Here is a 16774-nt window from a genome sequence, read left to right on the forward strand (position 1 = left end):
TAACCAAACAATGCAAAAGAACAGTTTGATGCATATTTATCATTACATTGAGTATTTATTTATGCTTATGTTGAATATTGGTATCTTTATAGCACAATAGCATTTTCAAAAAATAGCAAAAAGTAAAATTGCACAGCCTTTTAGGTCCCAAGTCTAAAATGTAAAATTTGCAATAGTCTTCTACAAGGGCTTTCGATTACAGTATACTGCATTTTTCAAGTGGATACTTGACAAATGGGTTTCTGTGGTGTGCCTTATTTTAATGTGTTATTTATATAAATATGTATACTTTTTTGTTTCAAGAGACAGTTTGTGAACATATGATTATCTTCAGCTTAATGCTCATGTTTATCCTTTGATTTTTGGAATGAATGCATCAGATTGTTTTCATTTAGATGATGATAATTAACATTTGCTGTTGGTTACTGTGTGTATCCAACTGAGACATATAACATATTCTGTGAATGATAAAGATGTTTTTTCTTACAATGTTTTAGAGCAGACCATATTTGATTAACAAGGGTTTATTACTTGGCCTTGGTGTGTAGAGTCTGCACATTCTCTCCATTTTCATGTAGTCTTTTTCCAGTGCTTTAATTTCCTTCATCTTCCGGAAATCTATACTAATAAAAGGCAAAGCCCTCACTGACTCACTCACTCATCACTAATTCTCCAACTAGAAGGCTGTAGAAGGCTGAAATTTGCCAGGCTTATTCCTTACAGCTTACTTACAAAAGTTAAGCAGGTTTAATTTCGAAATTCTACACGTAACGGTCGATAACGGTCGACAATGTCCACCATGTTGAACTTTCTTATTTATGGCCCCATCTTCACGAGATTTGGTAGGCGGCTTCCCTGCGCTTACCGAAACCGATGTACGTTCTTATTTCGATGGTATGACGCCACTGTCGGCCGCCATATTGAACTTTCCAACATCACTAATTTTCCAACTTCCCGTGTAGGTAGAAGGCTGAGCCCATCTTCACGAAATTTGGTAGGCGGCTTCCCTGCGCTAACTGAAACCAATGTACGTACTTATTTCGGTGGTATGACGCCACTGTCACTGTCATATTGAACTTTCCAACGTCACTAATTCTCCAACTTCCCGTGTAGGTAGAAGGCTGAAATTTGGTACTTATTTCGGTGGTATGATGCCACTGTTGGCCGCCATATTGAACTTTCCAACGGTCTTTGTTACTTATGGGCCCATCTTCAAGAAATTTGGTACGCGGGTTCCCAACGCTAACTGAATCCTACTTACGTACATATATACGTCCATAGCTTGCAGCTCGGTCACCGTGTGAGGCGGCGTTGGGTCCCCCATCCCAGTGCCTCCCATGTTGTTGGCTGCCTACCTATATAAGGCCGTCCGTCACTCTAGTCTCTACATTCCCTTCCTTGCTTTGCCACGGGATTCACGTCTCCCTGCTGATAACTACAGCCTTTTTATTTAATCCACGGCTTCTCCGCTGTTTTATTGTTTATTTATTACGATTATAGTTATTGTTTAGGTATTTTAGTCTTACTTTACATTGTTCAGGTACCCATTTCCTTTATCATTCCAACCGTACCCCCATTAACATGTCTATCGAGGTGATCACCATCGATCAAAGAACTGTCACTTACAGAGTGGTTTCCATGCCCAGAGATGGCACCTGCCTTTTCCATTCTCTTTGTTACATATTGCATGACCATATCAGGCTCACTCTTGATATCCGGAGGATCATTGTGTCTTATGTATTGAATGACTTAGACAGGTTCAAGGTGTGGACTGATGATGGTACAGGAGATAATTATACTACACAGGAGCACTATAAGAGTGAAATGCTTAAGCCCTTCACCAATGCATCTAAATGTGAGTTGATGGCTGCCGCTGAATTGTTCGGTTGTCGCTTTCAAGTGTACCGAAATGGCAAAATATTTTACACCTTTCGACAACCGCCAATGCCTCTTAAACATCTTAGATTGACAGGTGATGATTTCAGTAGTGGACACTTTGATGTTTATGAATGTTTAAACTCTCAAAAGCTGGATGTGAAGTTATCGATAAAACCGGTTGTATACTTACAACGCTTGATAGATGCCAAATGTCTCTTCAACACAAGTCCTACAAATACTGTCGTAATTGAAACAAACCATGAAACTCAAACCGATTTTGACAGCAGCAATCCAAGCTGTGAGATTTGAAACAAGATTACTGTTCACATGGCCAACTGTACGTTGCATGCTCAAGAGTAAGCTCAGCGCACAGCTTGGTCATATTACAACCAGAGGGCCAAACTGACAATGTGGTATACAAAGAGATCCTTAACAAATAATTATTGGTATATTTTCCCTCAGTTTAAAAAGGTTTAATTTTCTTCTTAATAAAAATTTTAAGGCAGTACTTCGCCGCTGCGAAGCGCGGGTATTTTGCTAGTCATGAATAATTGGTAACTCTAAATTGAGTGATCGTGCCTCTAAATGGATGAGTATTGCATTGAAGACTGCCCTGTGTGTGATTCTCCTGGGAGACCCCATACCATACTAAGTAGGTGAATTAATAGATTTCAGAGAATTCTATCACATATACTTTAACTGTTGATTTTAATTAATTTTCCCCATAAATCAGGCACATCCTATCAGACAACGTTTGTGAAATCTGGAAATCATTCCTGTCATTATAGATTCTACATGTCCAAATCATCATAAGCTGGATGAAGTTCATAAAGCCAACTGGGCTTTCACTGGCTTTGAAGGGGCCAAGGAGTCAAGGCAGTGGGAGTTACCTTACATGAACCACTGGACTACTCGAATATCTCATGTCTCTTTGAGAGACATTATGTCTGAGGAAATGGCCTTAGAAGAACATATAAAGGTATTACTCATAAAGGTTGACTTTTCATTAGGTGCTTTACAAACCAAATATACTGCATGTATAAGATTTAATTTAGGTGTTCATATTGAAAGTCATTGTGTGTTGTCTTCTTGTCATGTGAAAGAGGTGGATTATAATTTACCTGCTAAAGATGAATATATTTAAGCTATGCCCTTCATAATGTTTAAGACACATTTTTCATTGATTTCTCCCTCTGCTACAATTGTGTAAAATTACAAATCAAACAGTTAAGACATAATTAAAGTGCATAAAATTGCAGACAAAAATTTAAGGGTATTTGCTTCTTTTCGGTCACAACATGTAGAAATTATATCACTTTTTCTACACAGTCTCCCTATTTCTGGGCACCATAATGTTAGGGACATAGCAATGGTGGTTATATTCAAGCAGAAATATTTAGTACATTATTGCATATCCCATGCATGCAATGAGTGCTTGTCTGCATTTCATAGACAACACCATGTGCTTCAGTTCCTGCTTTTTTTCTCTATGGTACATGGAAGGTATGCTCAATTGGGTGACTGGCTTGACCGTTCAAGCAGTTTTCATTTAGGTATGCAAATACCCCTACAATAAAGTCTGCAATGTGCACTTTAAACACCTCTGAATTGTTTGATTTGTAATTTTAAGCTGTGAAGCAGAAGGGAAAATCAAGGAAAAATGTATCTTTGTCCTAAATATTTTCCTTTTCCTTCACTGTTTCTGCATGCTTTCTCTGTCTCTCTGTTGTTTTTTTACATGCTTATTACACTCTCTAGCATCCTTTATTTCCTCTCATCTTACCTTCCTTCTATAAGCTTTTTCATATTTCTAGTCCAAAGTATACTTGATTGGTTGACATCATTATTTATATTAATTAACGAACAGTTATGCCAATAAAGTTTGAAACTTTTAACTCCCTTACTGTAGATAAAATGTAATATCTGTAAGTATGTTATTAGTTCTAAACTGTGTTTCATACATGCTTCTTTTTATTTATTTATTTTTTATTGGTTTGGTAAATTTGTTTATATTCTTAAAACCATTACAAGCATCTTTTTCTCATACACTGTAAAGTAAAAGTGGACATATTGATTAGTTCATTCCTTTCTGTTTGCTTCAGGCAAAAGATGTGCCATTTCTAGGGAGAAGAGATGGAGCTGTTATGCTTAAAGAAAAACAACTGTTCAAAATGTTTCCAAGTATTGATCAACATTTTCTGCTGGATATTTTCAAAGATAACAAGTATGTTGTCTCCAAATAAATCTTTTTAATTTTTGAATACAAGTATTATCAGAATGAGCAACTATTAAAAGATTAGCAAAAAGGACTGTAAAATTAAAGAACAGAGATAATAGGTTATGATTTTCTTTATATAAATACACTCCTCCCATTTTTATTATCTGAGGCTGACGAATTGAATTGGCTTAAGTTATGTTACAAATATTTATTTCTCAAAACTATGTTTGTTAAAGTAATTATCATGGAGAAATGCACAGACTTAAAGAATAAAAAGATGAAGGATACGAGTGGCTTCCACAAACATTGTACTCTGCAGTTTCTGGTAACTTAGCCACAAAGAATATAAAAATGCATGGTTTTGTACTTTTCTAAAAATTATCCATTTTATTCACCTTATTGTAAATTCTTTCAAGCAGAATTATATTTGATGATCATACTGCTTCTTCATTTGATTCAGTAAATTAAAATATACCTATATATGTTGTGACAGATAGGGGGCACTATTGCTCCCTTGAACCCCTGTCCAAGACTGCAGACACCAGATAAAAGTCCAAAAGTAGACTTTATTAATACTGCACACTGCATAAAGCACCCTCCTCTGTACAATACTCATTAAATTACTCACAAATACTATAATAAACAATCCTCCACTCCCAGACGCGTTGCTCTCTTACCACCCAGCTCCGCTCTCCGTCTGGGAGCTGTCACAGTCTTTTTATAGTCCCTGACCCGGAAATGTTCCAATCCCCAGTTCATGTGATCCTTATCACTTCCGGGCCAGATAAAAAGTCCTTTTCTTCATCACGGAAGTATGTCACTTCTGCTGTCGCTCTGCTTATGACGCACTTCTGGGTTATAGGGCACATATGACTCTCTATTCCTCCCTGCAACGTCCTCTGTTGGCCCCTGGGGTATCCAGCAGGTTTGTAAGGGAAAACTCCATGGTCCATGATTCCCTGCTGGCATCCAGGGCACCTCCATGCTGCAGGAAGAGCTCCATCTGGCGGCCTGGGGGTATTGGCCGTGGTGACAAGCCGGCCATAGACCCCAATGTATAGGTTGCTATTCTGAATTTTCCAGTATATTCTGATCACCGTTATGTTGGGTAATAGAGTCCTTATAATACAGAATTTTACTCTATATCTATAGTGTTAGCAGATGTGTAAATTCTTCAAGAACTATAGTTATTTATTGATGTGTGTTTATATAAGTATACACACAGCATTCTAATTTACAGTTTAACTTCCAAGTTTCTGTCATTAAAATGCAATTTAAATGCATTCAGATTAAATTCGAAGGTATAATCTCTTTAAAGATGTTTGTATATTTTAATGTGTCTGTTTAAATGTTTGTACTGTGGCTATTTTTTATTTATCTTTTTTCCAGAAAATTAAGGTTTGAGTTCTACAGATTTTTTTTAATGTACAGTATCTTGAGGCTGTCTAGTAATTTATATATATATATATATCTTTCTTAGCTATTCTCTCGAGCAGACAGAACATTTCTTAAAATCATTACTTGATGAAGAACCTGCAAAAACAGTTGTTGCCAAGAATGTCATACAACGTACTGAGTTATCTCGGCCTCAAAATAAAGAAAAGGTGGGTGTCCATTAGGTAGTCCTTCCTTTGCCAAAAAAAAAGGGATAACTATGTGTGTTTACTCACTAACTTCCTTAAATCCTAGGATAAATGTAATCAAGTCCTGGGAATTTTTTTGATTTCAACCTTTTTAATTCTTGCATGTCTTCTCTGTCAGCCATCTGTAAATCACGTAGTGCCACCTTAGCTACTGGGAGCTTATAGACTTCCTTAACCTTCCTCTTGTGTTAGGGTCAGCACCGAACCGTTTTACTTTTTAATTGCATAAAACTACGACCTAATTTTGTTTATTGCATCAAGGCTTTTTGACTTTGTCAGGAATCTGTATTTAATTAAAATAAAACAAACAAAAAAAATTTGTACTAAATTATAAAATGCTCTGGTGAAAATTATTGCCTTTGTGTTGGTAGGGTCAGTTTTGACCCAGTTATAATTAAAGGTTATAAAACAATAGGGTCAAAACAAAAATCATAAACACACTTTGATGGGCTTCTCTCTTTGCTTGTGTGTCTCCTTACCTGAACAAACAAAACAAACTAGAGAAAAATCTGACAAACTTGCTCCCATCAGGGATGTCTGGGAAAGGTGGGTGCAGCTCCTTCCACTGATGTTCAACCCAGGGCCAGAGGTAACAGTAGATGAACTGAACTTTTCCGTGGAAAATGCCCTTTCCAGCAGTACATGTCTAGTAAGCCAGGGAAATACGGCATAAAAATTTGGGCAGCCTGTGATGCAAAAACCAGCTATGCATGGAATCTGCAGATTTACACAGGCAAACATGCAAGTGGCATTCCTGAGAAAAATCAAAGAAAACGTGTAGTCCTCGATATGACTATTGGACTGCGGGGTCACAATATCACATGTGACAATTTCTTTACCAGCTATGACCTTGGACAGGAATTTCTCAGGTAGAAACTTACCATGGTGGGCACAGTAAAAAAAAAATAAACCTGAGCTACCTGCCGAAATTTTGCAGGTGAAGGACAGGGCTCCACTTTCTTCAAAATTTGCTTTTACAGACACCACCACGGTTGTTTCATATTGTCCAAAAAAACACTGGAGTGTGATACTTATGTCCACTTTTCACAAAGACGCACCTGTGTCATCAGCAAGTGACAAAAAGCCCATAATTATCTTGGACTATAATAAAAACAAAGGTGGAGTGGACAAGCTGACTGCCACCTACACTTGCCAGAGAATGACCAGGAGATGGCCAATGGTTGTGTTTTATAACATTCTAGATGAGTCTGCATACAATGCATTTGTGTTGTGGACCCACATTCACCTAGGGTGGAACTCAACCAGAAAAAACAAGTGGAGAATGTTTCTTGAGGAGTTAGGAAGTTCCCTTGTCAAAGGACACATTGAGCGAAGGGAACGGGTGCCCCGGGACCCAGCCGCTGCAGCCTTGATCAGACACCTGCAGAGCTCACGTAGCACTCCTTCCACACCATCAGCAACACAAAGAGCATCAGTGCCAGCATCCTCTTCGGCCAGCACTGCCTCAACATCAGCCTACACAGCCACAGCCACAACCCCACTGAGGCCACCTGATTCTAAAAGAAAGAGGTGTCAGGTCTGCCCTAGCAATAAAGACAGAAAGACAAACGTACTCTGCTTCTACTGCAAAAAATATATTTGCAAAGAACACACTAAAAGTGACACTTTTTGCCACACATGCATCTGAATGCACATGCATGTTCTTGCACACAAAGAAGTTTTTTGGAACTAGTGCCTCATTTCTATTGGTTTGATTTGCTTCATTGTTTGTTGTTTGTTTGACCTTGCAAATCCACATTTTGAGATTTACTTGTTTATCTTTCCATTTATATTAAAGTTACTTTTGAAAATACTTTTTTGCCTTTTTCTTTGAAATAAATATATATGGGTCAAATCTGACCCGTAACACCATAGATGTTACTATAGTAATTCATATTATAATAAAAAATATATATAACAAATTTATTTAAGAGATGTGTTCTATTGCCCCTCAGTAATAGTCAGGTAACATAACAACCTTTTATTTATTTAAATAATTCTCTTGAGGTTCATTTAATCATTTTCTAAAATTGAAAACGAGAGGTATGCTGTTAAAGTAAAAGCTCATGAGGTCACAGCAAAAAATTAAAAACATTCTTTTAATGGACAAGGAAGCATAACAAAGTAACCAAGAGGTAAGGAAAAAAAACTGGATGATAAATAATTGTTTTGAGGGTAATATGGCTGATTTAAAGACACGGGTCAAAACCGACCCGTTAACATAAGAGATAGTAACAGAAAGCTAACATAAGGAAATTTCAGGAAAATATTAATTTAGACCATTTGCTATTCAGAATATTTAATTTCACTTTTACTGTTCCTAGTAGACTTCATCTTCTCATTACCTGTTCTTTTACTACCAAAACATTAAATAAACCTCTTGGTGTCATTGTTTGCATTTTCAACAATATTTCTTGGTACCTGGCTTTAACAATGCTAATATATTTTTATTCATTACTCACATGTGCTCCTTGACCCTGTTATTTGTTGTTTGTGTTATACAGCTATGTTTCCTTTTGCAATTGAGATTAAATTTCTTCCACTTGCCCATTACTAGACCAGGGACATCACTGGTGTTGTATGCAAAAACATCTGCATCATTTGATGGTGCAGTTGTTGTGCAGTTGTTTTTCCAATGCTTCTGCATGATAGGGTACTTTTCACCATAAAGAGACAGACAAATATGAATTTTCTCCTTTAATCATTAAAACTAGTGTTGATCTCATTCCTGCTCAGGTAGCAGATGCTGTGGGTTCTTTTGGTGATGGCAGCATTTTACAGAGTTCTGAGCATCCCTTTGATTTAAACAACTGAAATGTATGTGGTGTTTTTCAGATACTGTGTGATTTATAGTATCCTTTCAGCACTGGATTCCCAAGTAATAGAAGGACACAGCAGGATGTGTTTTGGACATTTTGGAAAACACTAAATTCTCTGCCTTGGTTAGAAGTTATTTTTTTCAACTTCAACTTGCTGCTAAATGCAGTGATATTGTTATGTGTTTAGATATGCATGCACAGTGAGGATTACTAGCCTTTTCAGCGGATTGGTTACCATTTTTTCAAGGGAACAATATGGCGTAGCTGCTGTTTATTGTCCTGTCTTCCAGCTGGATGGCACACTTTCTGCTCTCCAAGTTTGCAGCTTTCACATGCCCAAGATGGGAGTAAAATGGAGCATCTGCCAGTTCAAAAGGCTTAGTAACAAAAGACTAGTATGTAGTACTGCCTGTTTGGATAAAAGCCTAGGTTTCTTTCCACTCAATGCCACATCTCAAGGGAAAGGGCCGTTCTACTCCAAATTAGATGTTATGTAAATGTTAAGTCATATAATCCTAAATCAGGTAGAGACACCCCTGCATCATGCTTGTCACAGATCAAAACGGATTGTTTGATGGGGATGTTAGGTGTTAAATTAGAGATCTGACTTTGGAGCAGTATTTGACTAGAGTCGTGCAGGTGAGTTTGGAACAGACAAAATCAAAATGAAGAGCATTGCTAATTTTCATAATTTCCCATCAGGAGTAACATTTTAAAGGATGGGGGAGCCTTAGAAAAGAATCATTTTTCATATAAAATGTTTTTAGTATTTTATGTAAATTAACTGTAGAGGCTTAACTTTGAGCAACATTGCCTAATATTTTTTGTGACAGAAAAAGAAGCAGAAGGATGCCGAAGAGAATGATGAAAGTCGGTTATATCAAGACACAGTAGATCCTGACTATGATGATTACAGGGCTGAAGCATTTATTCATCGTCTAAAGCAACAGGAATGCTTCAGTAAGGCAGCAGAAGCTTATCGTAGAGGCATGAAGGATGTTGCTACATACTATGCTCAACAAGTAAGAAATTAGGCAGTATAATTCTTTGTGTAGCTATTTTCTTTATTAGGACTACTAAGTTAGACACTCTTTTGTAACTGGTTAGGCAGCTGTTTAAATAATTGTGTAAGTATTTTGTATGGGCAGAAGTAAAAAGGAAGGTTGGCAATATAAATTATTTCTTACATTTTTGGAGCTATACCATTTATCTTTAGTTAATTCCAGTTAATTCTTAAATACCACACCTCACTAATGTAGATAAACACAGAGTGCCAACATAGTTTTACACTTACAACACAGTAACAATACAGTTAATGACTACTTAGTTATTTTCAAACATTAACATGTATATAAAAGAATAGTAGTAGAGACATCCAGAAACTTTAGCCAGAAGAAATCAGATCAGCAGAAAATATTGCCATTTGTCAGGAGAAGAGTGACAACACTCTTTGAATAAACAAACTACTTTTGTGTTCACTTTTGAACATGCACAGTCAAATTTCATAGGTCTTGGGGCCATGTGCACTATTGTATGATGATATTCATAACTATAATGTAATTTGATAGTATTGTGCCTTTTGAATAATGTTAACATTATAACAGTTAGGGTGGCATTCCATGCCAGCATTTAGCAGTTCTACAGCTACTTTTTAAATGTATTAGTACAACTTTCTTAATGATTGTCATCTAACCTTAAGATGATCATTTTTGCTGCAGGGACATCTTCATGGACAGCACATGAAAGATGCTCACTATCGAGCAGCCATTAAAATTTTTGAGAGAGTCAATGCTTCTTTGCTGCCTCAGAATGTCCTGGATCTTCATGGACTTCATGTTGATGAAGCCATCCATCATCTCAAGAGGGTGATACAGGAGAAACAGACAGGTACAATTGGTGCTATCATTGTGGAGGTTCATGTCTTTGTTTACGAGGAACAGGAATAGAGCATGGCAAAGTGGGATTTCTCTATTATTTATTTTGTCTTAAATTTGAAGTGGATTTAAAGGAATACTCCACCCAAAAATGTAATATTTTTAGTATGTTTGTTACCCCATGTGTTTTGTAGTGATAACAGAGAAAAATGTTGATCTAATTTATTTATAGAGCACAGAAATAAAAAAGTTTGTTATAAAACAGACAATGTAAAAAAACATCCATGGGGGAAAAAGTCCATTACTTGTGTCAGTTATCCAGTTATTTGTTTACACCATGCAAAAAAATGTGTATGTGCACAGAGGTTTTGATTTGATGATCTGTCTCTCCCCATCTTGAATTAATCAAGAATCCTGGTGAAGACTCGCCAGTGGCCATGCATCCAGTCCTGTGGATCTAATCAGAGGTGCAGATTTGAAAAGTCACAAAGACTTGTTCTGTGTGGGCTTCTTTCTATCTGCTGCTGGTGCTTGCTCTCTCCCTCCTGAGGATCCATCACCACTGCTCTCACTCTCTCTTTCTCTCTTACTCTCTCTCTCTCAAACACACACACCTATACCCTCACCCACTGACAAACACCCTATGCACAACTCATTCCTTCTTACAATCTGCAGACACTAATATCCAAAAGAATTTTCTTGCCAAAAACAACACCAATATTGATAAACTGAGGTTTGGTGATTTAAGGAAGTTAAGAAACATTTTCGTCAAAATTAAGAAAAAATGTAAAAAATTCAAAAACTTCCTAGATTTAATCCTAGATTGCCAATATAATCACTTAGAACGTAAATATAATGACTATTATAATGCATATATACTGTAATACTAAATATTTCCATTATAGGTTTTGCTTACCTTTTATCATTGTATGAATCTTTTATGAGTCTTTCCAAATATTGTTGATATGTGGTGATTGAGCTTTTTGCCACCTGTGTGTGTGTTAGATTTTCAAGGATTTTGTATTTAAAAGTTTTTATTTGCATTTTAGGAAATGTTATGCATGTGACTATGTGCAATGGCCAGTGAAATAATTTTGTGTAAAATTACAAAAGACATGCTCTAAGATCTTTCTTTACAGAGGGAGAACAAACTTTTTAATGATTTAGAAGTTGAATTACTTTAAAAGAAAGATTGTTCTAGTTTAGTTCAAGACTGTGAGTTTGGTTTTGTCCTTATGTTTAACATTTTTTTAGAGAAGATTACCTGTTTCTCCAAAGAGAACACTAAAATCTCAGTGTTCAGTAAAGTTAAAGGAACAACATACACACATACTGTATTCATGTGCTAAGATAATTATAATAAAGACAACAACTGGTGACAGCTTTAGATATAAACTCAATGTATGATAGTGAATCATTTAGTACAAAGCTTCATATTGTTTTGCAGTCACAGGTTTCCATAAAGCACAAAGCCTTTTAAGCGATAGCTTGTAGAATCAAAGAATTTTTTTGTAGAAAGAAATCCATTTATTTGATAGTTTGTGTGATGGATGAAAAGTATAAATTCCTGAGTAAAAGGTAGGGGAGTTCAGTTTTACAGACCAAGACCACCAGAATGGTGCCAGTTTAGGCAATTTAGGCCATCTGCTTGCTAAGATGACCATACTCAAAAATTATCCATACCCTTAGTTTTGCTTGCATCATACAATCTGTATTGTGATTGAGTGCTGAGTATTAGAAAGTTATGCAGCCTTAAACAGAAGTTAAGCAAATGTGTTGAAGATGAATGAAGGATGTATTTACTCCACTTTTCTATTGCAGTGTTGTACACTTGTTTTGTCATCAGCCCTTATTATGTGTTTTTTTTTTTTAAACTAATGTTTTATGAGTCCAATAGTATGTCTAACACATCTGGAGTCTTTGCAAATGCTATACAACTTCAGAGTATATGATAATACCTGTACAAACTTAATTACCTGCTTCTTTGCAGTTTATTAATTAAAATAAGTAATTAATTATGTTGTAAATACATATAGGTGGATGTGTCCTTAGTTATAGAAATACTCACTTTTCATTGACCGGTTGTTAGCTTTCCATATTGTGTGTCATTTCTAAAAAGAGCTCTTCAGAGACTTCTATATATTGGGTGTACAAGCTGCACTTCATAAGGATCCTTCAGTGCCTTGAGTTTGTAAGAAAATACCAATTTGGGTTTGTATGGTTTTAAATTTTATCTGTTGACAGAGCAACCCGAAGAAGAAAAAAATAAGAGTATCTCTTGAAGAAAAAGGTACATCGAAAAATTCAAAGTATGCCTGAGAGGCCGATTGACAAAGAAATTTCAAGTAGCTGTATTATAGTCTTTAAGTTCAGCAACAAAGAAGATGATACAAAGTTTTGTCCGCAAAATATTGGTTACTGTGTAGTTTTTTCAAGTGGTTCACTTCTTTAGTAATGCACTCAGTTCACTATATGTAGTCAGCAGAAGAACAATGCAGTCTGCAATATATATACAAATGCAAAAGTAACTAAGATGTGCATAAGCTCACTTAAAGCTTGCTTCAAAGTAGTTCATCAGTCAGGTGATACACTGCAGAGAGCACCCAAAACATATATACAGTATACCTATCATTGCTGCCGTTTAGGTGTTGCATGGGTCTGTTCAACTGTTGTCTGAGATTTTTTTTTCCTGTTGTTGTTGTTGTGGCTGTGATATTAATTGCATTAATTGTGTGGTAATTGGTTATATGGGAAAAGAAGATGGAAGGAAAGGAACTAGGGGTTAGTACGTTTCCTCTACATGAAATGGAAAAAATGCCATTAAAATAATTTATTTTGTTTAAGGTATGCTTCATAAAGCCAGAATGTTTAGGTGTTAAAGTAGAATTTTTGTATTATATCTTTGAATAGTTTATTTGCTACAAAGTAAAAAAGCTGGGTGAACATCCTGTTACTGTGATGATACCTTAGTTTTTCCCAGAGGTTGTGTTGAACAAATAAAAATTAAGATGCTGTTACAAAGTTAAAAATTACAAAAACATTTTTTATTTTGTACCTTGTGTTTTTTCATTTCTCTAGTGTCCTGAATTGAGTATTTATGTGGTGTTTTCAACTTGTTTGTGTGCCCAGTATGGAAGTCGCTGAAGTTTGAAATTAATATGAATAAAAATTAATGATGAGTTCCTTAGTTTGTTTACAATTTTAATAATCACACAATATCTTACATTATATATTGATGTTACTCTTGTCTGCCTAGTTTGTGACAAAGATCTTGTCTCATTATGTCCATTCTTTCTCTGTAAGTTCATGTGTGGAGTTTCTTCTTCTTTGGCTAACTGAGAGGTTTGGGGGAGTGGTAGTGGCGGTCGAGGGGAACTTGGGGCTCTCCTTGAATGTATATAAGCTTGGAGGAGAAATTTTGTGTTGGATATCAAAGGAGTGGGGGAGTATGGAAGAGGCATCATCCTTGCTATAATTCCTAGGAAATAATACTAAGTTAACAAATGTGGGTTATTCTAGTACTGAGAGGTTATGAGTAGTGCTAGTATTGTGTAATGATGAGTACTGGCTGACTTCAGACACTGCTGGTATGCATGGAAAAACTCTCAGTACTCCAAACCTCAAACCATATTAATGATAGTACAGAGTACTGGTGAGTACCAGTCCACTTGAATCACTGGGGTAATCTCATTCTAACTGTGATCAGAATGGAGTTCTAAGCTCTGGTCCTAAATTAAGGACTGTTTGTGACTTTTTTTCTGAATTAGTTTTCAGACCTCAAAGAAATATTGTATATAACCCGTAAGCAAGTCGTTTTCTGAATGTGCACAGTACCATGCTTTCTCATTTGTCATGCATGATTGATATATGTTATGTAGAACTGCTGCAGTAAGTAGATCTGGCATTTTGGAAATATTCAGTCTAAGGAGAAGGACCTGGAGGAATTTAATAACAGTGAGCCATTTTATATATTTATTTAATTACCTTACTATTTATTGGTTTCAGTTTTTCTACAGTTCATAGCAGTATATTTACAAAAACTTGCATTAAAATGTTATTCTTTGCCTCTTCAAAGGATAACACAGGCAGCACTCAGTTACATTTAAGGTGGCTGGTGGTTTTTACTGTTGTGCTTCCTACACACCAGTGTGCATTACATTTTTCAGTAAACTCATTCTTATCTCTTTATGGAAATTGTGATTGGCATAGAAATTGTGAGATCCCCATGACACACTTGGTCCTGTCATTTGCTTTAAATGCAGAAATACACTGTACTTTCAGTTTCAAGATTTATATTAAAAACGGAAATGTTTAGCTACGTAATCCCTCATCAGTTTGTCTAATATCACTTTGCTGCAGTTTCTGAAATGAAGAAATTGGTTTCTTACAAAATAAGGGATTTGTGTTTAGCATGTTGGAAGCAGTAATAGTGATACTCTTTTTGAAATTTGACAAAGTTTATATGTTTACAAGAAAAAAAATTTCATTTCTTAATTTTATGTATAACTATAGTGTATAATAGTTTCTTTTGTTAGCCATGATCTGTTCTGAGTTTTGTGTAGTGGAAACTAAACATGTTATTATAAACAACTCTTTATCTGCAGTAAAAATATGTATATTGTATATATATTTATATATTAAGTGAGTCTTAAAGCGAAGTGGAATTGTTAAAGTTAAACTTTTGTTTTTAAATTGTTTCAAATTTTGAGCTGCTGTATGTTGGAAAGAACTGAGTACTTGTACATTTTTAAAGCATATTTGACTATATTTTTAATTTAACGTTTAAAACTATTTTAATTAGACCTTTTGCATGAAGAACATTTAAAATTATTTGATTAGTGGCAAAATCTTTTTCATTTTTTTACATATTGGTTTATTCAAATTAATGTAAAGCATGTCACCTTCACACTTTTAGGAGGTGTAGTTATATGACATGGTGTAGAATTCAGTGATACAAAGGCATACCACATACTTGTACAATGTGTATGCTGTAGTTTGGTGTTGTTGTCTGTTATTGTGCCATAGTTAATGTATCAAAATGGAAGATCCATATTAAGTTTGCCCCAAAGTGAAAATGCAGGTAATCCAGTTTAGGTTTGTGGAGGTATTAAAATCTATTATAACTATTTATGCACTGTAGTCTCAGTGCAATATCTTTCACAGTAAAAATGTATGAGTAGGTAGAGCAAATTCTGTCTGTTAGGCCCATGAAAAAGGCTTAAAGATGAAGAATATTCCCCATCTGATTAAGTCATTGGCAGGGTTTAGCAATAGTAGGCCTGCCAATACACAGATAAAAAAAATTCTAGCCAACACTCTTCTCTTGGATGTGACTTACAGAGAGCATTATTTCATATGAATACTAGTGCTCATCCCTATAAATTTGAATACTTGTTACCATGTAAAGCAACCTCACGAGTTTAGGATTCACAAGAACAAAATGTTGTGATAAGCCTTAAACAAGACCTCTTCTCTGAACCCACATATATCTCTCACTGGTGGAAAGGTTTACTGTAGTTACATGTAACAGTAAAACAGTAAATAGTAAAAATCAACCAGTAAGTGTTCTAGACTGTATCAAGTATTGTTCACGTCAACGTTTTGGACAAAAATTAGAGTTTGAGGATGTAATTATCTACCTGTTCCACAGGGCTTATTCTCACCTGGACAAAGCTGGCAGCACTGTGTGGATTATGTTTTTTAATTTCCCAGTATCATCAATACCATTCAGCCATCCATGTTAAGGGTGTAAGTTCCAGAGGTAGATAAGTTCTGGATAATGGACTATCTATTGGGCAGGTCACAGTTTGTGACATTTAAACTGTCTCTCTGATATGGATGTAAGTAACACTGGAGCACCACAAGGAACTGTCCTTTCTCCTTTTCTCTTCACTCTGTACACCTCAGACTATAAACACAACACCAGGTTGTGTCATTTGCAGAAATCCTCCGATGGTTCTACACTTACAGGGTGTATTGATAAAGGGGATGAGACAGATTATCTGAGTAAGGTGGATAACATTATTTTGTGGTGCAAATAGAATTGTCTGCATCTTAAAATCAGTCAAACCCAGGAAATGGTTTTTGACTTTAACTGTACCAAAGATCCTCTACTATATGTCCGATCACTATTCATGGATTGGATGTAGAAGTGGTGTACTTGGGAGGGGTCCACATCAGTGACAGGTTGGACTGATCTTGGAACATGGGAGCTATATAAGTATGGGAAGAGTAAGCTTTTCTCTTAGTAGACAGCATTCATTTAATGTGAATAGAGACATACTTTACATACTTCACATCTTCTATAACTCTATGATGGCCAGTGTGATTTTCTACACTGTT

At 35.8% G+C, this 16774-nt stretch overlaps 1 protein-coding gene and 1 long non-coding RNA gene across 4 annotated transcripts in view; one reads left to right on the forward strand and one right to left on the reverse strand.

The window, feature by feature from the left end:
* LOC120527665 overlaps nucleotides 1–11416 on the reverse strand; it is a 77410-nt gene extending 65994 nt beyond the window's left edge. Inside the window, exon 1 of the long non-coding RNA XR_005633391.1 lies at nucleotides 11349–11416. This is a non-coding gene — a long non-coding RNA (uncharacterized LOC120527665). The remainder of the gene's footprint in view (nucleotides 1–11348) is intronic.
* n4bp2 (NEDD4 binding protein 2) overlaps nucleotides 1–16774 on the forward strand; it is a 104036-nt gene that overhangs the window by 80086 nt on the left and 7176 nt on the right. For all 3 annotated transcript variants that reach the window (XM_039751321.1, XM_039751319.1, XM_039751320.1), the window contains exons 10-14: nucleotides 2667–2857; nucleotides 3981–4102; nucleotides 5577–5700; nucleotides 9392–9580; nucleotides 10277–10445. In XM_039751321.1, the coding sequence (XP_039607255.1) occupies nucleotides 2667–2857; nucleotides 3981–4102; nucleotides 5577–5700; nucleotides 9392–9580; nucleotides 10277–10445 (795 nt within the window). The remainder of the gene's footprint in view (nucleotides 1–2666; nucleotides 2858–3980; nucleotides 4103–5576; nucleotides 5701–9391; nucleotides 9581–10276; nucleotides 10446–16774) is intronic.

Source organism: Polypterus senegalus, chromosome 4 (assembly GCF_016835505.1).
Source record: "Polypterus senegalus isolate Bchr_013 chromosome 4, ASM1683550v1, whole genome shotgun sequence".
Classification (NCBI taxonomy): domain Eukaryota; kingdom Metazoa; phylum Chordata; class Cladistia; order Polypteriformes; family Polypteridae; genus Polypterus; species Polypterus senegalus.